This window comes from Anabas testudineus, chromosome 19 (assembly GCF_900324465.2).
Source record: "Anabas testudineus chromosome 19, fAnaTes1.2, whole genome shotgun sequence".
Lineage (NCBI taxonomy): Eukaryota > Metazoa > Chordata > Actinopteri > Anabantiformes > Anabantidae > Anabas > Anabas testudineus.
The window spans coordinates 8613809-8641151 of NC_046628.1; the positions used below are offsets into that span (position 1 = coordinate 8613809).

General features: G+C 39.7%; 4 protein-coding genes across 6 annotated transcripts; 2 read left to right on the forward strand and 2 right to left on the reverse strand.

Annotated features, from left to right (window-relative positions):
* Positions 1-2687: 2687 nt before the first annotated feature.
* pax10 (paired box 10) lies at positions 2688-10512 on the reverse strand. Of its 2 annotated transcripts, XM_026350810.1 has the most exons (8): positions 10073-10512; positions 9036-9253; positions 8676-8870; positions 6776-6858; positions 6515-6671; positions 6106-6179; positions 4690-4822; positions 2688-4593 (listed from the first exon to the last, which is right to left on the reverse strand). In XM_026350810.1, the coding sequence occupies exons 2-8, from the start codon at positions 9139-9141 to the stop codon at positions 4493-4495; spliced, it is 849 nt and encodes a 282-aa protein (XP_026206595.1). In that variant the 5' UTR covers positions 9142-9253; positions 10073-10512; the 3' UTR covers positions 2688-4492. The 2 variants fall into 2 exon arrangements, with proteins under 2 accessions (XP_026206595.1, XP_026206596.1); XM_026350811.1 differs by lacking the exon at positions 10073-10512 and having other exon boundaries at positions 9036-9274.
* Positions 10513-14887: 4375 nt separating this feature from the next.
* zgc:92313 (serine protease) lies at positions 14888-18262 on the forward strand. The gene is made up of 6 exons (XM_026351923.1): positions 14888-15219; positions 15435-15547; positions 15670-15749; positions 16239-16510; positions 17260-17420; positions 17611-18262. Exons 1-6 carry the CDS (start codon positions 15174-15176, stop codon positions 17863-17865), a joined length of 927 nt encoding a protein of 308 aa, XP_026207708.1. The 5' UTR covers positions 14888-15173; the 3' UTR covers positions 17866-18262.
* mapk7 (mitogen-activated protein kinase 7) lies at positions 18199-25075 on the reverse strand. 2 transcript variants are annotated; one of them, XM_026351905.1, is made up of 8 exons: positions 25053-25075; positions 24453-24603; positions 22719-22999; positions 22431-22596; positions 20579-22116; positions 19385-20484; positions 19037-19167; positions 18199-18537 (listed from the first exon to the last, which is right to left on the reverse strand). In XM_026351905.1, exons 3-8 carry the CDS (start codon positions 22993-22995, stop codon positions 18390-18392), a joined length of 3360 nt encoding a protein of 1119 aa, XP_026207690.1. In that variant the 5' UTR covers positions 22996-22999; positions 24453-24603; positions 25053-25075; the 3' UTR covers positions 18199-18389. The 2 variants fall into 2 exon arrangements, with proteins under 2 accessions (XP_026207690.1, XP_026207691.1); XM_026351906.1 differs by lacking the exon at positions 25053-25075 and having other exon boundaries at positions 24457-24555.
* A 103-nt stretch (positions 25076-25178) lies between these two features.
* On the forward strand, positions 25179-27067 carry vkorc1 (vitamin K epoxide reductase complex, subunit 1). The gene is made up of 3 exons (XM_026351924.1): positions 25179-25481; positions 25866-25975; positions 26236-27067. Exons 1-3 carry the CDS (start codon positions 25294-25296, stop codon positions 26445-26447), a joined length of 510 nt encoding a protein of 169 aa, XP_026207709.1. The 5' UTR covers positions 25179-25293; the 3' UTR covers positions 26448-27067.
* The last annotated feature ends 276 nt before the right edge of the window (positions 27068-27343 follow it).

Here is a 27343-nt window from a genome sequence, read left to right on the forward strand (position 1 = left end):
AACCTGCCTGGTTGAAAATAATAAAGAATCGTGCAGACCCTTCGCCAACCACTGTCATTTTTTTAAAACTTTTTGAGAATTTTTTGTTTCTATAATATGACTTTATAGGTCACTTGTAAGAGCAGCAAAATACGATCAATACACACGACATCATCCAGCAGCAGCAGTGAATTTTCCACACATCGACCAACTCTTTGTACTCAAGTTATACTTACGTTTGTCAGTCACGTGACAAATGTGACCAGAACAAACATCATGTTTGTCACATGAATGAACATTGGCTGAAGTTAAATCATTTTAAAGAAAAAAAGCAACATTTTTCTAATCCAGCTGTGTTTGTGCCAAATTCAAACCAAATTGATTTGTTTGCTCAGGTGTTATTCAGTCATAGGACCCAAGTCATGTCGATCATGTGATGAACACCATGTGACATCAAGGAAGCAGGAATTTTTACTTAAGCTAACCGTGTTCATTTATTGCCAAAGCAACAATTTCCCTCTGGGATTAATAAAGTTTTTAAAATCTTGAATGAATCTTGAATCTAGATATCTTGGTGCCTGATCCCAACCAAACGACCTATATGTACTTTAAAGGTCGAGGACTGGTTGAATTTTCTCTGGATCCACTACTGCTGTGTGTGAAAAGTAACACTAAAGAATATGATCAATTTCATATTTGTTTAAAGATAGCGGCTCAATCCTGAGACTCCTCTTTCAAGCAGCTCACTACAAGAGCATGCTTAAATTTGCAGTATCTTTTCCCATCGTCCATACGTCTTAAATGGAGACTGTCAGCTTCTGCTTTCTAACAGGTGTTTCAGTCCCTTTATTTACACAGAACAGGTGAAGAACTCTATCGTGTACTGCTCTGTATGCAGTATCAGTCTATGAAGTTGCTTAATCAGCATCAGGACAGGATGTATGAGCTTTCAATTCAAAGAATGGTCTGCAGTGTAAAATCAATATTAGGTTCTTGATTTGTTGTTTGTTGCTTGTGTTACATGTTTGTCTTTTGATGGAGTGGCCCTATGATGTCAAATGCATTTCAGTATGAGCTGATCATAAAGTTTATCATCGTATCATATCATAAAATGTTCAGCTATTTTATTTTTATTCCTCACCCAGAACGCCCACATCCCCCCTCTCATGTTTTCTGTTCTGTTTTTTTTTTCCCACCACAGCTACATGAATTTTTTGTCGCAACGTGTGGTTTCACAGCCTCATTACCTGCTTGTGCAACAGTGTGTTTGTTTTGTTTTTTTATTAAACATTCTCACATCACTTATACATTTAGAGTAGAAAGTCCCTTAAACACAGTTCTACAGAAATGTTGCCTAGTTTTATTTCTGGTGTAAAGCCAAAAAAAGATTTGATATAGTATATTTTCGAGAAAAACTTATTCTCAACACCAGCTGTGTTCTTTGGGAGTTAGGTTTCTTCTTACGGATTGATGTACAGTGCTTATTTGACATTTTTGTGCTAATGTTTGTATTCATCTATATAGAAACTAAAGTCTGACTGTAATTGAAATTAAATGAAATTCTGACAACACATACAAATTCATTCATACAATGCCCTTTTTGTAACATTTTTGTAACAAACGATTTAAATGAAGCTTTAAAGGTAACGTTCATCCTCAACATAAACATATTTTCCACTGTCATTCAACACAACGTGCTTATAGTACAGTGGACAGAAGCTGATGGCGCTGCATTAGGATGTATGAGTACTTCAGCATCTCGTATAGCATCTTAAAGCCCCATTATCTTCGTGGGTCCATGCTGATGCTCATTTTCTCTGCAAAGCAACACTGGTATTATCTTTCCCTCCCTCTCCCCCTTCATCCTCCCTTGTCTTTAATTTCTGTCTATTCTCCAGGGCCCAAGTGAGTCATGCCATTAACACTAAATGCTGCTCTGCTAATGGTTGTCCAGTTTTCATCATGGCCACTTCATGTTGCCGTACAACTGGAAAGCTATTATTATTATTATTGACTATTTTTTTTAGCTACTGCTGTTGTCGCTTCTAAAAACGTGAATCTTAGTTTCAGCATTGGGTAGCCCGACTCCAGACAAGATCAGGAATAGCTTTATAGTTAATGTAACATTTCCTAATGCCATATGGTACATGTTATAATAGCAAATTGTGAATGTAATAATGCATTGCATCTCCAAAAGAGCAGCAGCAGCACACCTAGATGTAAATCCGAACTGTCATGATAAAAAGGGTCCACAATTATCCACAATCTGGCAGAATAAACGTTGTTGAAAGTGCCCCATAAGTGACAAACACTGTAAACATGAAGTAATGTAAAAAATAAAACTGTGGTTTGGTGTCAGGGGTTAGATGCGGTGACCTCATGGAGTCTGTCATGCTGGTTCTTTAAAACCCCCATAACCACTTTCTGTTTATAGCTTCAGATATGAGAGAGATATTTCCTTTCCCAGCTAGATGAGATGACGTGCTGCATTAAAACACGTCTCTCGCTAAAAACTCAAGACTTAAACTACATTTCGAAGTAAATTAATGCAGTAAGATGTGAAAAAAGGGAAGTGGTTTAAATACCTCCTGATGTGACTCTGTATGTTCACATAAGAAAAATGCAACAAACCATCAGACATAATGATCTTCGACATTATTGTCATTACACACAATTTTATTTTCATTAAAGGGATCCAAGGCCTTCACAAAAGGGTTGACTCTTGGTAGCTATACAGTACTAACACAACACACACCAACAACAGAAACAACACAGAGGACTTATGTGAACGAGTGACAAATAAATAGGAGTTGAAAGACAGTTCATATAATATCAAACTGAGATGCATCAACAAAACCAGTAGTCAGAGGAAAGTGAGCAGAGGTTAAAACTCTGCAAAGTACAGTAACAGTTTTTGTACAATACTTGATTCATTTCTGCAAGTTGCTGATTGTCTAGAGCGGCTTATTTTGGTCATGCACAGATGATAAAAGTCATTGCTATTGTATAGACAGTGTTGCAATAATTTCACAGTTTTCATTTTCACATTGATCTCCTCTACGTCCAGCTTTGATTGTCGGTCTCTCAAGTGTTTGCATTTGATGATTTGAAGGCAGCGTCTTTTTGCTTGGCGTGTGATGATGCTTGATTGTCACTGGCTGATGGATATGTTTCATTAGTGATGTGCAAATCAGTGCTAACACTAGAATGCATGACAATGAGTGCTAGGCTAAGATGTCTCCATTTATGTGGGTTTCGTTTTTGATAAATTGGATTAAAAAAAAAAACAAATTTATAAAATAGAAAATAAATGAAATTGCTTCACTGCAGTTTTTGGCAAAATTGTAATTACTACTTGTAATTATTACATACTAATCGTAATATGTATCATTTTATAGATAGCCTAGTGTCAGACTGGTATGTTGGTAAATTATTACCAATATTCCCTAATAATAATAATGTATTCTGATAAATGAAACATGTGCTTTGTTGATAATTCGAGTCCACATCATGCTACATTCGTCCTTCCAATAACATCTGATGATATTCCACAGTAATCTTCATCATACACAGACGTCTGTACAAAAATATGCAGTCTCACTGTAATGTTGCCGGTAGGATTTATACTTTTTATGGTACTTTTTTTTTTTGTTTTACTAAAAGTGATTGCCATAAGCAAGTCTAAAATCTTCACAGTAGCCTCACACAGCTTATGCTTAGGGAACCAGCTAGCTATCACAATATCATTGAGCTGCTCAAGTAACAAGAAACTGTGGTTACACTTCACAATACAGACATCTGCTTGCATTTACTCAGTACTACTGAATCACTTACTGAAGCATTTCTACGCTCTGATATAAAAATCAGAATGCAGAAATACATGTTTTTAATTTTCAGCTTAACAGTTTCAAAAGTCCACCAACTTTCTTTTCTGAACTGTCAACATCATTCAGTGTTTTTTGGGGATTTAGACATGTATCAAGTCTTTTTCACTCTTTTCTGTTATGTTTTAGATAATTACTTTTCCAGTCTAAGTAAAAAAACAAAACAAATGTTTGACAACACAAACCATGAAACCATAATCACTGCTAATACAAAAAAAAAGGAGAAAAATTGTAATGTAATGTAAAGAATTGTCACTGCCACAGACAGATGCCTGATCCTAATCTGACTCTAATCTCACTCTGATTTAATCCTGACCCTAAAACAGCTTCAAACTAGTCCTATTTCTATTCCTGACCCCGGCCACTATCCAAAAAAAGTGCAACCTAGTGCAATACTAAGCAAATACCAGTATGACCAGAGTACTGTCAAGTGCAACCAAAGCTGCTCTTGGCTGAATTTGTAAACATTTAATGCATTTTGGGGTCTGCAACTCATCAAGGCCCCTCTATAGCTCAGTCCTGTGCTTCCTTAAAACCCGTGTGGGCCCCATATTGTTTTCTTGACACTTTTTTACATGCCCTTTTTTCTTTCTTCTTACGTTGTGCCACTTGGCAGGGTGGTCTATTGTTCACTGTAATCTGGCCCAGTACTGGCCCAGGTTCTGACTCATGCTCTGCTGCTCCGTTCCTGGGACCTGGACCGGAACTGAAACACCTGGCGATATGAGCCCTGAACGAAAGCGAGGCAGAAGAAAAACACAGCCATGTTATTTTCACTGTGTATTTCATTTCTTTCTGTAACAAAGAGACATAAAGAAACACTCACCGGTGTTGGAATTGGCCGAGGGTGGAGTCTGCAGATGAGGGGAGGAGTACGCCGATGAGTCAAAGCTGCGCGGGGCAGAGGGTGATGGAGGTAACATGCAGGAGTAGGATGAGGCTGACTGGGGAGGAATAGGCTGAGAGTAGACACAGGAGTGGAGGAGTGGGAGAAAAGATGTTTGTTAGAGTCATTAGTCTATCTAAGAAAATCTCATTTTAAAGATGTATGCAGTTATTACTTTATACTATTCTGTGTATTCTACTGTAAAACAAGTAGTAACTGCATGGTTTTAGTTTAACCACATGGAGGTGCTAGAGGACTGTATGTTAGGAATACATGACACAGGGAGCAGCAGCAGTCCACATTATTTACATTTATATATTTTGGTTTGTTCCTCCTTTTCCTCACTGATGATATTATAAAATGTCAATGCATTATATACAGTAAGACAGTGGGCAGGCCTTTAAGTTGATCTTATCTGTTTTAAAACACCTGTATTTTAATGTACAGTAAAACAAGATATTCACACGTTTAACTCGATAAAATAACTATATAACAGGTTGTGCAGAAGGCAGGTGTCTAATTTTAAATTGATTGATCATACTTAAACAATGGTTAATTCAGTGTCTCATATTGGGTTCTCTGCTTCATACCATACAAAAACCTGTGATTTCAATGTCTCATTCCCCCTACACTGGCAATCTTATAGATTAATTGGCACTAAACCAAATTATAGTAAACATTTAAATATTACTTTAATGAACTGTTTTTGCCACCAAGTTAATATTATAGTTTAAAATCACAGCATCAATAAAAAGGCAGCTGCTGCTAACTATCAATTAATATCTCAGTAATATTAAAAACTAATAAAAAATGACAAAGGACAATTTGTTAAAATTGAGGAATTTGTCTAGTTTAAAAACTCAAAATATTTGATTTACTGTCAGTATGACAAGGAGAAGCATAAATATAATATGATATATAAAAAATAGTTGCTAACATAAATATTAAGCTAATACTGATCTAATAATTATCAATTACCTTTTTTTTTACATTTAATCTTTACAATTAGATTACCGTATTTTATTGCCATAACTATTTTTTATTAGTTGTAATGAATATATGGGAATATATATAGGATACTTAATACTTTAACTGGTACAACAGCAATAATAATAATGATCAGAAAAAGCAGAATATATTATGTATATTGTGTTATTGTAATCAATATTAAAGTTGTTGTTGGAGTAGACATTTTAATATCTGCAGTGACATTTTTTAATTATATGTCGACTTCTATTTTTACTATTTTTAGACCCTTAGGTAAAGAAGCTGATAAACAGGCTTTGCTCTGTGACGATGACCTGCTCTGGTAAAGTTTGGATGGTGCTCATGAATGATGAATGATGAATGTCCAACCTGGACTCCAGATGAGAAAACTGACAGGGAGCTGTAGCTGGGCAGGGACGACTCAGCCTGACTCAACATGGACCCTGGAGAGAGACACACAGAGCGAGGTGGTGAGCGCACACACATTTACACGTGATGGGAACATCTCGCAGTGGAAACGTTGTAATATAGATGTGCTCTAATGGAGAAACTCTAATGGTTTGCCTGCATGCATATGTCAAGCAGTGGAGCCCTGAGGTTTATAATTATAAACTAGTGATACATTTCTGTCACCAGATTCATAAAACATGTCCAAATATGTGCTTTGAGTATTGCAGATATAGTGTTATATTTAGTCATATAGTTACAACCCAGTGAACAGTACATTAGTGAAAATAATTCTGACAATTACAGAGTCATCTTGTGACCTGATGTTTACCTGAACTGCTGCCGTGCTGCTGATGATAGACAGATGTGTTGAAGGATGTGGTCAGAGGAGCTTGGCTCTGTGAACAGGAAGTCACACCGCCTGACCTCCTTTGATTGCGCAGCTTCTCCTCCCTCCTCCACTTGGCTCTGCGGTTGGAGAACCACACCTGTCAATCAAAGAGTTCTGTCAGACCTGTTTATCATTTAAGAACGTTGTGTTTTGTTTTGTTTTATTTAATTAATGCTGCGAGTCATTGCAGAGTTTTCTTACCTGTATCCTGGCTTCTGGTAAATCGATCTTGTTTGCCAATCTCTCCCTCGCAAAGACATCTGGGTAATGTGTCCTTTCAAACTCTGCGGAAGATATTAACTAATGTCATGAACACTCAGTGTGAGTCTTAATCTATGATGACAGGACTACTGCCGAGCAGACTGCCTGATAACCCTGGTGTTAACATAGTCGTGTGTGAATCTGTCCAGCTATGTAAAAAGAAAATTCAAACTATGCTGACATTTAAATGAAAATTCATTTTAATGGTCTATTAATCATCTGCACAGATTATTCTGACAGAGCTTAACCTACACTACAGTTAGTGCTTAATATCAGCATGGCTAATTATCTTTCCATTCACTATACAAATCCACAAAGCTTGGATGTATCCTTACAAACATATTTTAAATATTTATCTGTTGCACTTTGTTTGAATTATTTATCATCGTGGAACACGCATAAAGTTCAAATGATTCAAGTTGAGAAGCTGTCTAAGCACTTTATTTTAGAGTAGCCTGACAAAAAATTTATTTATCATTGGATTTGTATGTTTTTTATTATATGTACTGTCACTATGTCTCATTTATCACCATGAAGGATTGTACCATTGTTGCCATTACGAGAAGTGTCTGCCTGACTTACTGACTTCCTCTGCTGTATTGTAAGTAAAAGACACAGATGTCTGATATAAGCTAATTCCTCATTTTAAAGCCTCTAATGTGAGCACAATCACATCACTTTATGTATCACAGTATCGTTTTTCATTGTGGCAGTTGACAAACTGCTGACATTTTTGTTGTTGACAAGTCGAAACGAGAATACGCCTCTCCCTCTAACTGACAGCGTGAGTCATCCTGATGAACTCTACTATCAGCCTTAAAATTTCAAGTCTGGTAACTAGACATGAGTTAGGAACTGAACGGTGTGTACTTATGATGCTTGTCTAGCATGTCAATAATGTGCTGACAGAGAAACACAAACAAATAATGAATGCATCGATTTGATTGAAACTGCTGTGATTACATGAAAAAAGGCAGCAAGGTGGGTATTTTTCCCACATCACTAACAATATATTATTAACGGATTACCACTGCTGTAAATGACTAGAAATGAAATTCACACCGGTAACACATGCTTAAGAAACACATATTGGACAAAGATAACAACAATGGCCCAATAAATTGAGTCTGTCTCCCAAATTGTTATAATTGGCTTGGTTATAATTGGCGTCTGTGTCAACACATGATTGTTATTGTGCCTTGGCCGTGCACTGAGGTCAGTGTACCTCATTAATGTCATTTGCACGGAGTGACCACACTGATACATTTCCACTCGGCTGCACAGTGGACATTGCGTCCTTATTTAGCTCAAGGGCCTGCTGTAGCCATATCCAGTCAAGGGTGGCTTTCTGATGCCTCTCAGCAGATATCAGGCTACAAGGGCCAGATCTCGCTGCATAATACAAGCACAGTAACAATGCATTATCAAAACTCTGTCATACATGCTGCCAGAGGCTTTTTGGAGCAGATCAGGAATATTTGTGTAGTTAAGATTCTGGATAATTTGCATATGAAAGTGCTCATGGGTGGCAATGCTTTCTCTCCCTTGCAGGGACTGATAAAAATCCTGTCATCACTCATGGACTTTAAATGAGTGGCCAGGCTTCATATTTGATAAAAAAAAGCATACATCCTGGGTGTATTGGTTGAAATGTATTGTATTTATGGGCCTTGGCAGTTCCCAACTAGTTCTACAGAAGCTGTAGAGAGAAAAATCCAACCACAAAGGTGTTGTCAGGGGAAAAAAAAAGCACCAGGACAAGCTATGTCATGACATACTCTGGAGGCCGGTGATTGGCTGAAAAGCAAGGAGAACACTGAGCATGTTTGCGTGGCCTGACCTTTCTCTAGAGCCTCGATCTGCTCCTGTGTGAAGCTGGTCCTGTTCCTCTGCAGCTTCCTCTTGAGCTGCAGCCTGAGCTGAGACTCCTCACCGTCGTCCCGCTCCACGGGGACTCCTCCCCCTCTGCTCACTCCTCCTCCCCCTGCCTCTCCCCCCATGCTGCCCTCCGTGTCCAGCAGACAGCCCTCAGACACTGGCATAGAGGAAGGTGACAAAAGAGGTGTGTGAGTGTCAGGAAAATAACTAAACAGTGCATCAGAGTGTAGAATACCTTTTAATGCACTAATAATCATCTGTGGTTTGAATTTGTTGACATGTGACTCACAACCTGTGACACATGTTAAAAATTTCCACTCACCTGTGCTGTGTTGTGTCTGGACGCCAGTAGGGTCATGGTACCAGTTGTTAGGCCCACTCCAGTTTGAGCCACTCTGCAGGTTCAGCATGGTTAGCTTCTCATACATACTACAAGTGTCCAAACCAGCATGAAGAGAAATAAAGCAGTCCTGTCCTGTGTGTGTGTCGGCGCCTCTGTGTCACCTTCGGCCACTCTCCCCCCTCTTTCAATCCTTGCTCCTGGAAGACAGCAAGTTAGGGGAAGGAGCGACGAGGAAAGGAAGAAGAAGGAGAAGAAGGAGGGGTTCATATCGCATGAGTTCACACATGGTCGGCATTGTGTTGAATTAGCCTCATGATGACAGACAGAAATGGAGTTAGTTGCACGCGCGCTGTCGTGATGCGTGTGTGTTATACATTGGTAGGCTAGTATACCATGGGGAGCTATGGTACATTAGAACACACTCTGAAAGCCATGACATTTATTATGCCACTTGGTTTTATCTACGCTGTTAAGATAGAGCCCGCATGCACACACATGAAAAGATGCTGCGTTTATATCTATAAAAACTGGCATCGTGCACACACTTACATACGCACAGTTGTTTTATAAACCTTTTATAACATTCAAACCAAGCCCATGTTCAACGCTAAATGTAAGAAATACAAAGTCCACAAACACCATTACCTGCCTAAGCAAATAAATAGACTGAGCCTGAGATGAAAAAACTTTTTATCTTCTTATCTTATCTTATCTTATCTTATGTTCCCATTGGAGGAAACGTACTCTTTGGGAATCAGAAAGGTGCAATTAGATGTCAATCCTGAGTCAAAATTCAACTACAGCAGCAGCACAATGTCAAAGGTCAAACTTGATTGATTTGGATGAAGTAGCCCTGAAACTGCAATATCTCCATCCAGTTTTCATTAGATTGCAGAAAATATTCATGAATACCGTAGTTAAACCATGAAGCTTCAGCTAACGTCAATATTTAAAAAGTGCAAAGTGCTAACCACACAGCACGATACAAGCTATTTGAATTTTTTTTGCAAACTTACCTAGTGTCCAGGTAAAATGATGTGGGGGTCCTGTTACTCTCCTCCTCTGTGGACCTTTATTCCCCTGTTCCCCCCACGTCCCTTGTTCTCCAGCTTTGTTGACAATACTGTGTGTGTGTGTAAAGGAGAGAGTAAGAGAGAGATGGAGAGAGTTAGACAGGGTGAGAGAGAGAGAGTGAAAGAGGAAGGGGGGGGCTCTGGAGAGAAATGCGTCTGCGGGCACTCTTGTCCTCCAAGCGATGGGGAGAGCGAGGGAGAGAGAGAGAGAAAGAAGGAGAGAGAGAGAGGGAGCCACCGAGGGGTGACAAAGTGAGTCAACATCAGTGTCAAGTTTGAACTTAATGCCAGCAAGAGGAGGAGGGGAGGCCGAGAGAGAAGAGCATAAAGCACAGATAATGGAGAGATAGTGGATGATAAATAGATGATGGAATTTCAATTTTAGCCATAAATTGCATATAAATAGGGAGTGAATTGTCGGTCAAGCGAATTTCTTCATGTAACATGTGAAACCGGACAGCTGATATTATTAGATTAAACTGGATTCTCACACTTTTCATTGATACTTCCAGTAAATTAAGCTTATTACTCTTAAAAAAAAGTTTGATAAAGCTTTAAAATGTTCACATGCTTCCATGTTGTTTTGCTATTGTCAAACATTCACCAACATTAACCAGCTGCACACACTTATCACCATTATAGTATTTTGATTAGTAGAAGAACTGTTAGCATTAACACATTGCTATGTTGATTTTAATCCATGTATTCAAATAATGAATGAATTAATGAGATTTAATGTTAGACATTACTTAAATAAAAATGAAAAATCATGTTACTACTACTAATGGTATTTACACTCTCAAAAACGAATTAAACTCTTTATGACCTGATTATCAAAATTCTTATTATTGCTGTGCTTATTTTATTGATTTATATAATATGTGTAGATGATGTACAGTGAAATGATAAATGACACATAAACAATGATACATAATTTGATTTTTACCCGTTTAGCTACAAATATATTTAGGATGCTTAACATCAAGAACTATTATAAATATTTTTTCATAATATTAAATGATATAAATATGGAATAAGCAAAATTTATGTTATGGCTATTTTTTTGTGAAATGGTGTTTTATGAAAGCGCATTCTGCATTTATTTGTCTTTGAGGTAGGGCTGACTTTTATAAAATATTGATTTATTTTATTACGATAATAATCTGGCAGTTATTTCTTCAATTGATGTTTTATGCTACAAAATATTTAAAAATGCAAATTTTGCAAATAATAAATTTTTTGCCTTTGGTAAATATTAATTACTTGACTAATTGTTTCTGGATTACTTGAAGCCAAGTTTTTTTTTTTTTCCCTTCAGCTATTCAATAGCACTTTCGTGTGGATTATGTTACCTCATTCTACCACCACTGTTTTGGGCCTGTCGTGCTGTAAAGATGTACTGAACGAGAGCAGGTAACGTTACCACAGTTCATTGCTAAACACCTGGGCTTAAGTTACATTTCTTCTCAGACAACCTTGTTCCCTATATTTTGTTCTCTTGCTTTAACACGCAGAGCTTAAAGCTACGGGACAACAAACAAAAGCATTGTCTGACCCCAAGAGCAGTTTAAAGGAGCACCGTGCTGAAAGAGAAACCCTTCGCAATGGACACACAAGGTCTGATGTGAGGCGTAAGTAATGACGCAGGTATGACGGTATGTATGGTAGAGTCAAAGAGCGCGAGCAGAGTAGAACTGGGGTTTAAATATATCTCCTCTCAGTAGAAGAGAGAGAAGAAGACAGAGGTGGAAGATGGAAGCAGGGAGGCAGAGGGGAGAGATAGAGAGAGTGAAGAGGAAGTATGTGACTTTGGGGTGGGTGTAGGGGCTTGGGGATGGGGAGGGTGCCAGCTTGTTTTATTTCCGGTTGACAAGACTTTGCGCTCCCTTTCTCTCTGTCGCTCCCTCTCTCTTTCATGCTCTGCTATTCTTTCTCCACTGCCCCCATTGCTCTGACTCTCTCTACCCTCCAGCCCCCCCACCCTTCTCTGTTACTTCCCTCCAAGATGTGCCTTGGAGAAAGGAAAGGACTTGACAAGTTCAAAGGTAAAAAGGAGTAAAAACAGTGGTGGGAGAAGCTTTTAGATCCTTTAGTTGAGTAATATACCAGAATCACAGTTTTAAAATAGTCAATTAAAAGCAGAAGTTGTGCATTTTCCATAAGTTATAAAGTAAAGTATAAGTATCAAAGTATCAGAATGGTCTTTAATTGTGTAGCGTATGTGTAATCATATATATCATTACATATTGCTGAACATCATGAACTGATGCATAAACTTTTTCTTGTCTATGGCTTGTTCGTGACGCTCAAATATGCAATTTTATACAGTTATGGACTCATTATATGTTTTGGGTAAAATAAAAATCTGCAAAGTAACAGTAACAAATAAAGCGGTAAAGAGAAACACAAGGTTTCTGTTTGAATTCAGTGATATATAAGTGTGTAGATACTAGAAAGAGAAGAATAAGTATGTCAAAATGTACTAAATTATACTATACTGAACTGAAGACATGAAGGTTGGCTGTGAAAGAAAGTAAGTGAGAGAAAGTCGGCTAATAATACTGCTTGGATTATTTAAAAAACTAAAGCATGGTATTAACCCTACACCACTTTTCCATTTCCACCCCCTCTTTTCTTGCTGGTTGCCCTTTTGTTTTTCCTTTCTTTAGAAGTCATGGTTGCATCTTATTGTGTTCCAGTTGTTGGGATGTGGCTTAACCTATGTGATCCCTATGTGCTGAGTGCAATAATGTGTGTGTGAATGTGTGAGAGCGTGTGTGTGTGTGTGTGTGTGTGTGTGTGACGGCGCGTGCTTCACTGCAAAGATTCATGTAGCTCCAGGACATGCATTTTTTTTTTTAGTGCATCTTGTTAGTTCATTCCTGTCACCTCTCTCTCCCCCTCCCTCCTTTCTCTCTCTCTCTCGCCATCCCTTGCTTTTTCAGCGCTGAAGGGGGGATGGGGAAGGGGTGGTGGACGGAGCTGGGAGGAGGGAGGGAGGCGGGAGGCGGCTGCGGTGGAGGCAGTCACCATGGTTACAATGCCATGACAAATATTCATCAAGTCGTTAAAATAAAAACAAACCGGAGTGCATTATAATTGCTCTTACTGACTGGATCCAATAATGTGTTCATATATTATGAGTGAGAGGAGCAGAGTGGAGAGGGTCTACACATCAAAACATATGATGTTGGTATAAAAAAAAAAGGGAATATCAGCTGACATGCGGGAGTGTATGTGATATACACACACATAAAAGTCCCACTTATTCCAACTCTTTCTGTGTAACTTTATTTTTCCTGTACCTGTTTATGGAATTCCCTGTGAGTACTTTCGTGAGTCTCTCCTCTCTTTGTCCCTCCATCTCTCGCTCTTCCTCTGCTGTTGTGTAGCCCCAGGCGATACTGTGATGTGTCCTCCCTCTGTCCCTCCCTCCCTCTCCCTCTCTCTCTGTCCCTGTCACCTTCAATTGCTCTGTGAAACTAGACACACTGCCTGGGGCAGGGAGGCAGGGAGGGAGAGACGGAGGGAGGGTGGGAAGAGAGGAAAAAAGAGAGAGAGAAAAAGAGAGACAGACAGCTTTATAGACAGACAGAAGGAATAAATATTTGGTGTCATGTAAAGAAAACAGTATATCCAAAGTCCAGATGTGGCACACTATTATAACCAATCCAACAAGTTATGTTGATGTTCACAATAGAGGTAAAAACATAAAGCACTGGAAACAAAAGAAATACATATTGATTTCTTGCATACACACATTTTAGGACAGTGTTTGACCTTTGACCTGGGTGTTTTATTGTATTGCCTAATGCTAATGTCATTCGATTGATGTCTCCTGTCAGGATGTGGTTTATCTTGTACTGTGTTATAGTACACAGTAGAAATTCCAATAGAAAAGAAAAACATAACTTCATCCACAATTCTTCATTAACACTGAGTAGAAGCTGCACTGTGATCTCAGACAGTTCAGTCAAGTTCTCACGAGCTGAGTTAAAAACCTGGAATAGCAGAAGGAACTGCTATAGTTAGATGATGATGGTGATATGTGTGTTGTGTTACACAAAAAAGTTGAATCCAAGAAAATTACATTATTGGATTAAACTGTCTATTGTTGGTAAGTGGTGGTGGTGGAGTTATTTGTAATCTATTTGAGTATTCTCAATGTATGTTATTTTTCACTCCATTACAATTCAGAATGAAATACTATACTTTTAATTCACTCCATTTATTTTACAGTTTTGGTTACTAGCTGCTTTTTGCAGATGTAGATTATTAGTAGAGTCCATCCACCAACTCCACAAAGGAGAATTTTCAGACATAAAGAAATTGGTCATTGCTATAATAAATGTCTAAAATACATTGGATATCCTGTAGTAACTATAGAAAAAATAATTTAAACAAAATTAAACACACTGCATTAACCAAAATCAAACATGTACTATGGCGAATATTTCACAGTAAGCTATAATTCAACATAAAACCACTTATTTAATGGCAATAATAAATGATAGCCTACCTGTACATTTCCGTATAAAACAAGTAAATAACGCAGGAAATGGTGTCTAGAAAAGCCAACTCCCTCCTCACAAATATCAACTTCCACAGAAAAGCGAAGTTCTAACAAAGTGTAGTTCACCTGTCGCTAGTTCAGGTGAATCCTATTTGTGGTATCCATTTCTTTCATCTCATTGGCGGAGCCGGTTAAGAGGGCGGGACAATAGCTCTGATTGGGTAAGTGAGGACACAGGTAGTCAGCTGGTAGCGATGATAGCGTTTTCAAGGTATTTACCTGAAGCCCTGGGCTGTTTGACAAAGAGGTAACAGTCGACGGAGCAACGGAGGCGATTTTAACAAAGGCGTTTTGATACAACTAATTTAATTATTTGTTTTTCTTCTACTTGCGTACTGTTTGAGTTTAAGTCAATAATATAGCAGGAACAGTGAAAAGGTACATGTAACGTAGGGGAATTTCGTTCAGATTTAAGTTAGTTCCGATTTTTTTTTAATAGCTCAGATATAATTTGTGCAGCTGAACCTCACGATGTCGCCGGGGTTTGTGTTTTCTGCCGTTTTCTGGCACCTTACAGGTGAGTGGCGACGTATGATCCCACATCTCCCTCCCTCTGCTCCTCTGCTTTCGCCATGTCTGGTTTTTGTTTTCGTAAAAACAAAGTTTTTTAAGCTTTAGTTTCAATGCGGGATTTTGTGTGTATGTGTGTTTTTATAAACTACATGTCGTGAGGCAGTTTGTGTTTGTACGGTTTCAAACGCTCTTTAACAGTGATTCTCGCGTTATTTGAAGGCATTTTGGTGTCGTACGCGCAACAATGTGGCCGACCACCATTAAAGGAGGACAGGATTGTTGGAGGGGTGGACGCAACACACGGGGCTTGGCCTTGGCAGGTGGATATACAGGTAGGTTCAACTAAAACAGCTCCAGCCTCATGGATTCTTATTCATTATCAGTTCCTGCCTATCAAACTGATAGTTATTTGTGATATTGTGGTGACCCCCCCCCTCTCTCTCTTGGCTTTCAGACAGACACTGATGGTCATATCTGTGGAGGCTCCATCTTAACACAAAACTGGGTCCTATCAGCTGCTCATTGTTTCCCCAAGTAAGAAAACTCAGTCCAGACAAAAATCATGTAAGGTCACAGCTGAGCACCGAGCTTGCTGCTTCGTTAATGAACAGCCTGTGAGATGTCTCAGTGGATATCTTGGCTAAGGTCACCGTCTTAAAGCCCTTAAGGAATCTCAAATCAAGCATATTTCTTTACTAATGTCCTCTGGATAACCAGGAAATGTGCATTTTTCTATTCAGTGTCTTACTGAATTAGTTGCATTACAATTAACACACACTGAATTGCTCTAGCACTTAATTAAATATTGGCGAAGGTGTGGTCATCCATGCATTGTTTATTAAAGTAGCAGGTGTGCACAGGTATGTGTGTGTGTGACTTGTTCTATTTTAAGCATATGTCTACAAAATAAGTTGGATCATACTGCAAACTATGTGACCTTTTATCACTATACAATGCCACTCTACTTTACTATTCCTTTCTATTTTCAGCTGAGCAAATTTAATTCAGTGTTTACTCTTTCAGTCCATCTGATCCGACTCCTTACATTGTCTACGTTGGCCGGTACCAGCTGAACGGCATCAACCAGCGCCTGTCGTCACATCGCGTGAGCCAGGTGGTGATCCCATCAGGTTACACCGACCCTCATAGTGGGTACGATTTGGCGCTGGTGCAACTGTCCAGCTCAATAACCTGGTCAAATTATGCCCAGCCCATCTGCTTACCTGCATCTAGCACCGTGTTCCCAACTGATATGTTGTGTACCGTCACCGGATGGGGGAACATCCGGGAAGGAGGTAGGGCAAATATGTTATGTGTGGTATGCAGATACAGTCCAGACTACAGGTATTTGGTCAGTTAAACGTTTTCATATCATCATATATTTGTTTTTTTTTATAGATTTTAAAGAAAATAAATACATTTAAGTGCTGAATCTGAGCTTTAATGACTACAATTTCATGAATATAGAGCGTTTTTTACTTGAGCATCAATTTTATCCCCACATATCCATAATGAGCTCTTTAGACGGCAGTGTTATTTGCAATTTTTCGATTTTTCCTTTGTGTACCTGTAACTAAATGGCAACTGTCCTGTTATTAATTTATTTTTTTTAGCCTTGCAGTTTAGACACTGCAGTGCCTGAAGGTGGAAAACGAAACACAACTCTCCAAATACATATGGTGTGGACTGCAATGCATATGCAAATACATTTTCCCTATCTATATACATTGCTCCTCTCTGTTCTAGTATTTATTTTCTAGTTTTTAACTACCTACTTAATTGTTTTATTAATAATATTAAGAGCATAATTATAAAATGCTCGGTACAGCAATTTGGCAGAAATGTTATTTCTACGTATAATGTAAAGCAGTGGAAAATGACAAATTAAAGATGTCTGTAAAAATATTTATACTTTAGGATCTACACTTAATGATGCTCAATTTTCCCTCAATGTCTTTTGTGACAAATGGGTATGTTGGCTCAAAATGTATTAGCTACCTGTTCAGTTGCAGAAATTCTCATCATCCTTGTGTGTACACCTCAGTCTCTCTGCCAGGAGTTGGGACTCTGCAGGAAGTTCAGGTGCCAATACTCTCCCAGAGTTCATGTCAGCAGATGTACCAGACAAACCCGACAGAGACGGTGAACATCCTGTATGACATGATGTGTGCTGGATACCAGCAGGGTGGCAAAGACTCCTGCCAGGTACATTTGGATTGGCTGTTTGTGCTGCTGTCTTTATTTGTCTGAATACTGTCCAGCTTATAAGATGGACAGAACAAGAACCTGCATTGAAAATGAGGCAATCATCTACTGTCTAAGTTTTTTATTTTGAGCACTTTGATACCTCCCAGTGGTGAAAGCTGATTTTTTTTTTTTTTTTTCCCCCCACCAGGGTGATTCAGGAGGGCCTCTTGTCTGTCAAATGGAAAATGGGACCTGGGTGCAGGCTGGGGTGGTAAGTTTTGGACTGGGATGTGCTCAGACAAACCAGCCAGGGGTATATACCAGACTGACCAGCTACTCAAGCTTCATCACCCGTTCGGTACCAGAGGTCCAGCTGTATGGCCGAGCTGATCACAAGTGGTGTGGGAGTGCAACTCTGTGGATAAGCAGCCTGCTTACTCTACTCTTCCTGCTTCAGAGATGAACCAGATTTCTGAAAGATGAAACATAAACCAGGCCAAATGAAGGGGGCTGATTTGTCTGACTTGGACTCAAGTGGCCATGACTAGTCATGCACATGAAGCCATATTAAACAAGAAATGGAATCTTAGTTTTTAAAGCAAAATTCCTGTATCATGGTTTTTGGTTTAAAATAGATGTGATAGGTATTTTTAAATCATAAATATGAGATAAATAAATTGTCTTCTGTATACGAAATAAATTAATCAGATTCTTTAAATCACCTCGGTGGTCTGTACGACCTCTGGTGCACTGTAAAATGTTACATACATACTGTATGCACTGACTCAGGTGCAGCTACAGGTGACAAGTTGTGTTTATTATACTGCAGCATGACATAATGATAAAAGACTTTCTGGTAGTGTCTATTAAAAAAATCCAACTTATAAATTTATCTTTTTCATGCTAAACAAAAATCTAATCAAAACATTTACACAAAATCAATGTTTGTCTTTTTGTTGTAAAGTTAAAGTCCCATGAAAGAGAAAGTCAGGCATCTGGGGGTATGGTGTCAGAGAGGATCATGGGAGAGCCGAGCTGTAACTCCTGCTGCAGAGATTCCAGATCAGCGGGAGTCATGCGGTGAACCTCACTCCAGTCAGATAAGAGCGAGGCAGAGAGAGGGGCCGAGTCAAAACTGATGGAAAAGAAAATGCACAAAATCTGTTGGTGGCTTGTTTTGATCATAGAAGAATGCATTTATAACAGCAGAGTTCTAGCACTATAAGTAAAAATAACACACCAACATTAATAAAAAAAAATGTAGAACATTTTTCCAGCTATCTTTTGTGTGTGTAATTTGAAAAGCTCATAAACATACACCTCACTGTAACTGCTATTATAGTCAACTATCGTTTAGCAAATCATTTGTTAAAGTGAAACCAAAGAACAAACATTACGTAGGTCAGGAGACTGCATTTGCATGAGAGAGACCTAATGTTTCTAGTTATGGGTCATTGAACCTGACTCAACAATCCTACTGACCTGAGTTCAACACAAATCTGACAGTAGTTTGAACAGAAAAGGGTTTAATTATGCAGATCTTTCAGCAGGACATTTTAGAAGCATACCTCTAAAATGGCTTAAGGCCAATAAAGTGGGAGTGGCCATCACTAAGCAAGAGAGAGAGACCTCACCTGTCCCGGTCACAGTGTTGCAGGTCTGTGAGAGACTGGTTGAGAAGGTCGTCCAGGTCAAAACCCACACCGTATCCAGCACCACTGCCTTTCGGGGTGACTGAGAACACGGGGGGTAAAACATCTTCGACCTGACAAGAGAAAAGGGGGAAAGAATTGGGTCAACGGAACTTTGTATTCTTTAAGACCGTGACATTTAAGGCTGGTATTTATAGTATGTGGGGAAAAAAGACAAGCTTGTAAAACATCTATAATCAAAGCAACACCAGTTCCATCATATAGCTTCTCTTATGCCACTTAAGGAATACAGTACACTATTTAACAATGCAGTAGAAACCTTAGACACACCTGGGATTTTGACAGCTGCACTGTTACTGTATGGATATCAGGGGCAATGGAGGGCCCTTGTTGTCCAGTATCTGTGAATCCTAAGCTGGGGTGAGGCTGGGAGACCCCTAAATCCCCACAAAGAGGGTTTGTGGTCTGTGGCCCAGATTTCTCTCCTACAGAGGGACACAGCTTCTCCATTGACGCAGCACTTGTAGTAGAGGGATTAAGGTGAGAGTTGAGCCTGTTCTGTTCACTGATATCCACATTTCCATTTGTCTCACTGGTGCCTAGTGTTTTAGTCAAAAAACTCTCCAGGGGAAGCAGCAGCTGAGGTTGAGGGTCAGGGTGGGTTTGATTTTGAGGTTGGACCTGGGACTGTAGAAAACCTGACGGTAGAGTCTGCACTTTACTGTTCGGCTGTGGTTGTTGTGGTGACTTCGCCTCTAATTGCTGACCGTTCCAGTTCCCCAAACAGCTGAAACCACCTTGTCCGCTGTTTTCATTGTGAGGTTTGAGCGTGTTGTTTTTAATAAAGCCACTAGTGACAGTCATTATATCCATTCCTCCACTTACAGCAACAACTATATCCGCTTGAGGCTTTCTCTGCTTCATGGAGAAAAGTAATGATGGTTGCTGGGTGTTGGGAGGCTGAAACACATCTGGGTGGTTACATTTAACTTGAGAGACTAACTGTCCATGAGACTGAATTGTCCCTGCCTCTGTGTCTGTTTTATTGTTCTGTGCTCCTTGACTAATATCGGTGATAACTACACCCCGATACAGGTTTTCTGTTTTTTTATTCTTTGCTCCATCATTTAGACTCTGAGATTTCTCATTGCGACTGTCCATCATCTTTGTCCAACGCTGCAGAAGGCTTTTGTCATTGTCACTCAGCAGAACGCCTCCCAATGAGTCTCCCTGTTTTCCCTCTCTTCTCTCCTTTTCCTTTATTTTCTTCTCCCTCTCTCGTGCCCGTTCCTGCCGCTTCCTTCTTTTCTCCTCTCTCTCACGTTGACGCTCCTGGGCTGTGACAGGCCGGCGCGACTCTGGAACTGAAGACAAGGAGGATGACACACCTCCTCCGCCACCGTCCAGGCCCATGGCAGAGGTACCGCCATCTGCAATGAAGACATTACATTCAGATAAACATGGCACATTAATGATACGCAATGTTTAAAAAAAAAACTGATGAGAATAGAATGAACTTATCACCCCTGTTTTTATTTCTCAGAGACGACTTCAAAATAGCTGCTTTAAGTGCAGCTTTGGTATCCTCTGAAATTGCTCCTTCTTTTCGGGTAGCCTCTCCAGCACCTGGAGGATGCCTTGCGTTTTTGGACAGTGACTTTGAAAGGGACTGAGACAGTGACTGGACTTGTGCCGCTGATAGAGAAAGTGAAGGCACAGCGGTGGGTAAATGTGTCATGTTTTGTGCTGGTGTTGCAGGAATATTAGTGGGAGCCTTGGTCATGGTCTGGCTTTTGGTGGGCTTAGTCAGAGGAACTTGACTGCTGGTTAGCTGCTCCTGTGTCTCACTGTCTCTCATTGTTTCTGAGGGTGCATTCTGACTAGACACTGGTGTTGTTAAATCTATAGTCTCTGGCTGACCACTGTCTGAGTTGGCACTGGGCATGTCCACATCAACTGGACAGCTTTCACTTTTGGACAGGAGGGGCAAATTATGGGTCACATGAAGTGGGGCAACTTCCAGAAAGGATGTGGGCTTATTAAAGGTTTGCATCGAATTTGTAAATGTATGGTTTGCTTCTGCTGGTGTTTGGTCTTGTTGCTGACGTGACTTTACTTCTCTCATTTGCTGTGCTGCTTGTGAGTGCTGTACCATGGGAACCAGTGCTGATTTGTTGAGGTTGGCACTTGAGCTCTGAGCATTACACTGGTTATTGCTTTGTGCTGCTGCTCCACCATTCACCCTGGGCAAGGGCTTGAACTGCAGTCTCTGCCGACAGCTTTGTTTGTTTTGATGAAAGTCTTGGATCTCCATCAGAATCGCCTCTTTAATTTGTTCATTGTTCAGCTGAAGCTTGTCAAATTCAAAATCAAAGGCCGGCACACAAATAGGCTCATCATCTGGGTCATGGTACTTGGCGAGGTAAGGATGTTCTAGTGCTTGTGTCACACTGATTCGTTTACGAGGGTCAAAGTGCAGCATGGCAGCCAATAGGTCCAAAGCATTTGGTTCAGCTTGTGGGTATTGTTTGGCTAAAGGCACCGCAAACTGTGTTGGAAGACTCTGAACATAGGAGCGTATTCTGTCAGACCTTATAGCACCAATTATATCCTCAGTAGGGGAGCCTAACACAGACAAAATGAGCTGAAGCTGGTGGATGTAGTGCTTCCCAGGAAAAAGCTGCTTACGTCCCAGCATTTCTGCAAAGATGCAGCCCACCGACCACAAGTCGATGGCCAAAGTATAGTGATTCAGAGACAGCAGGAGTTCAGGTGCACGGTACCATCGAGTTGCCACATATTCAGTCATAAAGAAATGAGACTCTTCAGGGTGTGAACTGAGACCCCTCGCCATGCCAAAGTCACCAATTTTTAGCTCACAGTTCTCGTTCACTAAAAGGTTGGAGGGTTTAAGGTCACGGTGGATGACGTTGGCAGAGTGCACATACTTAAGGCCACGAAGGAGCTGGTACAGAAAGTAGCGTGTGTGCTCGGGGGTGAGTGTCTGGGCAGAGTGTATGATCTGGTGCAAGTCGCTCTCCATGAGGTCCAGCACGACATACCTGCACACATGAGAAATAGGAAAGTGAAATGAACCTAAACATTCACTTAAACTTAAGAATTAGCCTTAGATTAGTGTACCAAAGCCATTTTTTCTTTCATCATAACAATCTCTGGAGCAAACACTATTTCCTTGTGAAGCTGACATGTGCCGTGTGTCCCAATGTGCTTGATTCTGTTAATACGTCAATAATGTTACTTTAGCATAGGCAAATACAAACTTATTTGCTTGTCCTGATTTAGCCTAAATTAATCATCAATCCTATTGTGAACTTCTTCATCAACAAATACGTCCTTAAAAATTAAAATTACATACACAGACTTGAAGGCAGAATGGGGAAGGTTTGGCTGCAGGATATCTTTGATGGCGATAATGTTGTCATGCTTGAAGTGCTTGAGAATCTTCAGCTCTCGCAATGTGCGTTTGGCATTTGTCAACACTTCAAAAGCATTGGATATCTTCTTTATTGCCACCTGCTGGCCTGTGAAATATAAAACACATAAGGATAGGGTATAAAACCGAGTTTAAAAGGCAATGTCACTTATTTTCCATATGTATCAATGAGTATGCACACAGAATGAATTATCTATGTTTTTCCATTACCATTATCCCTTCTCCTGGCAGATGAAACAACACCATAGGCCCCAGTACCAATGGTTTCTATAATATCATACTCCTCTCCAACATCGAACTTCACATCCAGAGAGTGAGCTTTTAACAAGGCCAGGTTTTTTGCTGTTGTGCTGGTGTCAGTGATGCTTCCCGCTGCCTCAACTCCATGCTGGTTCTGGTTTTCTCTGACTTTATTAGTAGCCATTCTTTGAGGGCACATGGTCACAGGTTGGTCATTTTTACCATCTCCATCCTTATTAGTTGACATTTTTCTGTAAAAAAAAACAGATCCTGTTTACAGATTCTTAACATCAGTATGTGCCAGCTGTGAGTTCATGAATTCATACTGCGAATATTGGGCAATCTGGATAAATTACATTACATATATACATACACATATACATTATTTCTGGACTTCAAAAAGCTCTGTCAATGCATGAATAGCAGAGAAGATTTCAGTCTTCTGATTAGAAGGGAAATGTTTAGTCTATTAACCAGTTAGTAAGTCAACTATTTTGCTTAATGATTAATAACGTAAAAGAAACTTTGAATCCAAAACGATAAACAAAATGCGAGTGTTGCTGTTTTATTTTGTATTACAATCTTCAGATTTGACTTAAGACTGGTGCTTGGGCGAAGTAAATGTTTATTTGGGCTCTGGGAAATGTTTTATTTTCTGACACTTAGCACACAAATTGAAAAAAAAAAAACATGACATGTTTAATTAGAAAAGAAAATAATACTTATAGTATTAAATAAAAGTGGTACCCCTTACTATGAGTGCTGCATGTTAGTCAATAGCTTTTACATGTGTCCATGCAATGTGCAATTCTTACTTTAATAGCTGCAGTAAAAGAAAGAAGCAAAATAGAAAGTCACTTGTCCTATTGTGACTGAAAACCTTTTTTGTCACTTCCAGGTTACTGGAGCCAGAGCTTCCAGGAGTCACTTGAGATTTTTCTTTGCATCAAGTCAGTCATTAACCAGGAGGTCCATTAATAATAACACACATAACAGTAAAGTTACTGAAAAGAACGATCAGGGGCATGCTGGAAGTTTACCTCAATCTTTTAATTATACTCCAAACCATAATCAGGAGCAGGAACAGAAGATAAATAAACAACAGACTGATTCCAGCTGATTGTTTATTTACTTCAGGCAATTAAAGTAACTGCCAGCATGTAACTTTCACTTCTAACAGTAACTTTTTTTTTACAGGGCTATATGACTCAATCACTAGTTAGCGTTACCAAGCAGATTACGATAACGATTTTCAAATTGTTAAGTGACACTTGACAGACATGTATTTCACGTTTGAATGCTGATATAATGACTATAAACATGACAATGAGCTGACAGGATTGAAACGAAGCGTGATCAACGAGGTGCCCTGAACCTCTCACACTCGCTGGGCCTGGCAGTGGAGTCGCGAAAACCTGTAGCTCTCAGTCAAAAGACGCCTCTAAAATACAGCCAGAGTCAAATTATTGAACACAAAGTAATCAGAGAACAGATACGACGTTAGAGATGCGCTAGTGTTTTTACTACACTGTGTTAAATCGTCTACACGACGAAGACCATACCCACTTTTTGGCGCAGGGGCGTCGGCTAGTTACCTGACGCTCACGCTTTCTATGGATGTTAAACCACATATTTCTCAGTTAAACAACCAAACACAACATAAAGACGAGCTTCTGTGTAACGGAACACTTTCACCTGACGTACCCACCGCATCCGTTTTTGTGTTTGTAACCCCGTCGTAGCGCAGATATGTCATGGATGGATGTGGGATAGATCTGTTTTGTCTGGGCTTCCTTGTGCAGTTCCGTGTTGCCTTGTGATTGACATGTGGCGGACCAATGAGATGAGGCGACGTCTTCAGACAGAGGCGGGACATTACGATACAATACAGTCAGTGTTTCTCAATTTTTTTATTTTTTTATTTTTTTTGTGGTGACGTCGTTTTCCAGAATTTACAGCAATTAGGCTCGTTTAGGAGGAAAGAAAAAGTATACATAACATATAGATTATGTAGAAAAAGCGAAAGCTAATAATTCAACTTTAGTGGACTCTGGGATCCCCGGACTTGCGCAAAGTTTAAACTATCATGCATTTGTTTGACTACATCTACATTTGTTTACATTATTCCGTTTTGTTATAAATAAATTGATTTTTTTTTTAAAAGTGTATATATATTATATAAACTGTAAAATATCCAGTGACACAGGTGGATGGCAGCGTGACTGAACACATCATTATTTAGAAATATGCATCAAGTTTGTAGGCAAGTGTTTTGTCAATATTTACTGACAGTTCATAACCCACCTTTTCGTTGGCCACACAGAGTGAAGTCCACAGGAGAAACACAGTAAACATCCATCTGGCTGTGTCTGATTTCCAGTGGAAGGCGGTGGCGAAAGTCGAGTCGACCAATCAAAAGCAGGAGTCTGATCATGGACAAGGAGCTCAGTGTGAAGGGAAAGCTTGAAGTGGACTGAGGGGATTTACCTCAGCTTACAAACTACTTCTGTGTTATAAGCTTAATTTGCAAGTGCCCTGGATTAACATGGCAGCGGCTGCTACTCAGGGGATGCCGACATGGGAGCGGAAGGCGCGCACACTCTTGTGCGTCCTCGGTTTGGTTTTGTCCGTCTACGCGCTTCACGTCGAGCTGTCCCGAGAGAGGAACCCAGACTACAGGGCGATGTGCGACCTGGCCGAGTCTGTGAGCTGCTCCAAGGTTTTTACCTCCAGGTGTGTCCTTCAGTGCTCGTGTTGTTTTTGTAGCTCATGTCCAACATATGACTTTCTTTTGATTTCTAGCTCATGCTTTGTAAAGTTTGCCCATTTTATGGCAGCTCCCGCCCCCTTTTCTCGCTGCCACGTGTTAAATTCCTCTCAAAGTGCTTGGTTTGTATCACCAACTTCTTATTTGTTTGTGAACATACCAAATATGCATCCCTATTTTGATGTTTCCTCACAATGCCTTTCATTCTATACGCTTGAAAATTTAATATTTAGATTGATACAGCATCATGGGAATTCACTCTCTCTTGAGTTTCTATTCAATAATGTCTCACTTTTCTATCAAACATATACATTATGTGACTGACTGTTTTTCTTTTCTTGTTTTGGCAGATGGGGACGTGGTTTTGGTTTGGTCCAGTTCTTTGTGGCCAAAGATAGCCCTCTGAACCAGCCCAACAGCGTGCTTGGCATCATATTTTACACTCTACAGATGGGCCTTGGTTAGTCTGTCATTGTCCTCTGCAAAATTACAGTGCAGTGTTTTTAGGCGAAGCATATGTCATTTGCAGTCCAGCATGTTAGTGAACCACAACTGGGCCTGTATTTCAACAAAACTGCATATTTTGTAGGTGAGGTAAAGGCCTACTGTTTGTAGGACGTCAGTATATCTGTCCTAGTTTTGCAGGATTTCTAATAAAAATCCGAATTTTATTTTTAATAGTATTGTTCTTCATAGAAGTGTCTGTTTTTGTCTTTGCAGGGCTCTCACTGTCCAAGAGAGCAGCGTTGTTTTTGGTCCTCTCCTCCTGGGTGTCTATGGTCGGCTCGCTCTACCTTGCGTCTATTCTCGCTTTTGTTCTGGGGGACTTCTGCATGGTCTGCGTGTCAACATACATTGTCAACTTTGCGCTGCTCTTCACCAACTTGAAACGAAGGAGAGCAATTGAAGCAATAAAGGAAAAGGCTGGGTAGAAGGTGCTACCTATGAAATTCACCGTGTTCTTTTTTGTCTACTGACTGAAAGCCACACAGGATCTAAAAGCAACAGAAACATGGGTGGATACACCAGGACAGGATTTTCACTACACACATTTAACAAAGCAGTGATTTTGTATGTCATTGTGTATTTGTGATGCTGAGTACACATTCTTTTTTATACTGCCTCTGGTCTGGTGATTTAAGTGCCCCCTGTGAAGTCCTGAAATCCTAAACGTAGATACTATATTTTATATACTAATATACTAGTATAAAGTAAATTCTTGCTTGACAAGGTGGAACCAGCAGTTACTCTATCTTGCCAGTAGATAGAGCCAATTTCCCATGTCACATTAAAAGATAACACAGTAGTGAAGATATGTATTATCACCCCGTACAATGACTCTTAGGCGCAGTCATATGCATCTAATGCATCTAATGCATATGACTGCACCTCCCACCATGACCTTAATAATAAACATAGAGTAGAACATCCCCTTTCTCAACATTGTAAATTAGAATCCACGACAGAGCTGTTGTTTTAGATTGTAAAGATATATCTAGTAAAGTGACCAGTGAGTGTAAATTCAATAAATATTTTATTTTCCTACCTACAACCAACCTACTTATGTCTTTACTAGGCTCTACAATCACTTGAAGTGACTTATGTGTATCCAACCTTAAGCGCTTATTTAAAGAGAGAAACATTTTCTTGCCTTACACTGAGATGCTGATCTGACCTAAAGTCAAATCACAATCATAGTGTATGTTATATGTTCACATCAACATGGAACAAGGCTGGGATGTAGAATAAAACAATCTAACTATCTATTCTACCCTGACTGCCTGGAATTTGACATTTCTCTCCTGTGAGTTACGTTTATATACATATA

Bases quoted from the DNA above. Each gene is read 5' to 3' on its own strand.
- pax10 (XM_026350810.1), bottom strand. From the start codon at position 9,141: ATGTATGAGAAGCTAACCATGCTGAACCTGCAGAGTGGCTCAAACTGG. The intron at 6,859-8,675 runs GTCAGGCCACGC...TATCTTCCGCAG, and splicing joins GATCGAGGCTCTAGAGAAAG to AGTTTGAAAGGACACATTAC. The intron at 6,672-6,775 runs GTAAGAAAACTC...TTTGATTGACAG, and splicing joins TACCAGAAGCCAGGATACAG to GTGTGGTTCTCCAACCGCAG.
- zgc:92313 (XM_026351923.1), top strand. From the start codon at position 15,174: ATGTCGCCGGGGTTTGTGTTTTCTGCCGTTTTCTGGCACCTTACAG. The intron at 15,220-15,434 runs GTGAGTGGCGAC...CGTTATTTGAAG, and splicing joins CGTTTTCTGGCACCTTACAG to GCATTTTGGTGTCGTACGCG. The intron at 17,421-17,610 runs GTACATTTGGAT...TCCCCCCACCAG, and splicing joins GTGGCAAAGACTCCTGCCAG to GGTGATTCAGGAGGGCCTCT.
- mapk7 (XM_026351906.1), bottom strand. The intron at 22,597-22,718 runs GTAATGGAAAAA...TATATTTCACAG, and splicing joins TGCCAGGAGAAGGGATAATG to GCCAGCAGGTGGCAATAAAG. The intron at 20,485-20,578 runs GTGATAAGTTCA...TCTTCATTGCAG, and splicing joins TCTGAGAAATAAAAACAGGG to ATGGCGGTACCTCTGCCATG.
- vkorc1 (XM_026351924.1), top strand. From the start codon at position 25,294: ATGGCAGCGGCTGCTACTCAGGGGATGCCGACATGGGAGCGGAAGGCG. The intron at 25,482-25,865 runs GTGTGTCCTTCA...TTGTTTTGGCAG, and splicing joins TCCAAGGTTTTTACCTCCAG to ATGGGGACGTGGTTTTGGTT. The intron at 25,976-26,235 runs GTTAGTCTGTCA...TTGTCTTTGCAG, and splicing joins CACTCTACAGATGGGCCTTG to GGCTCTCACTGTCCAAGAGA.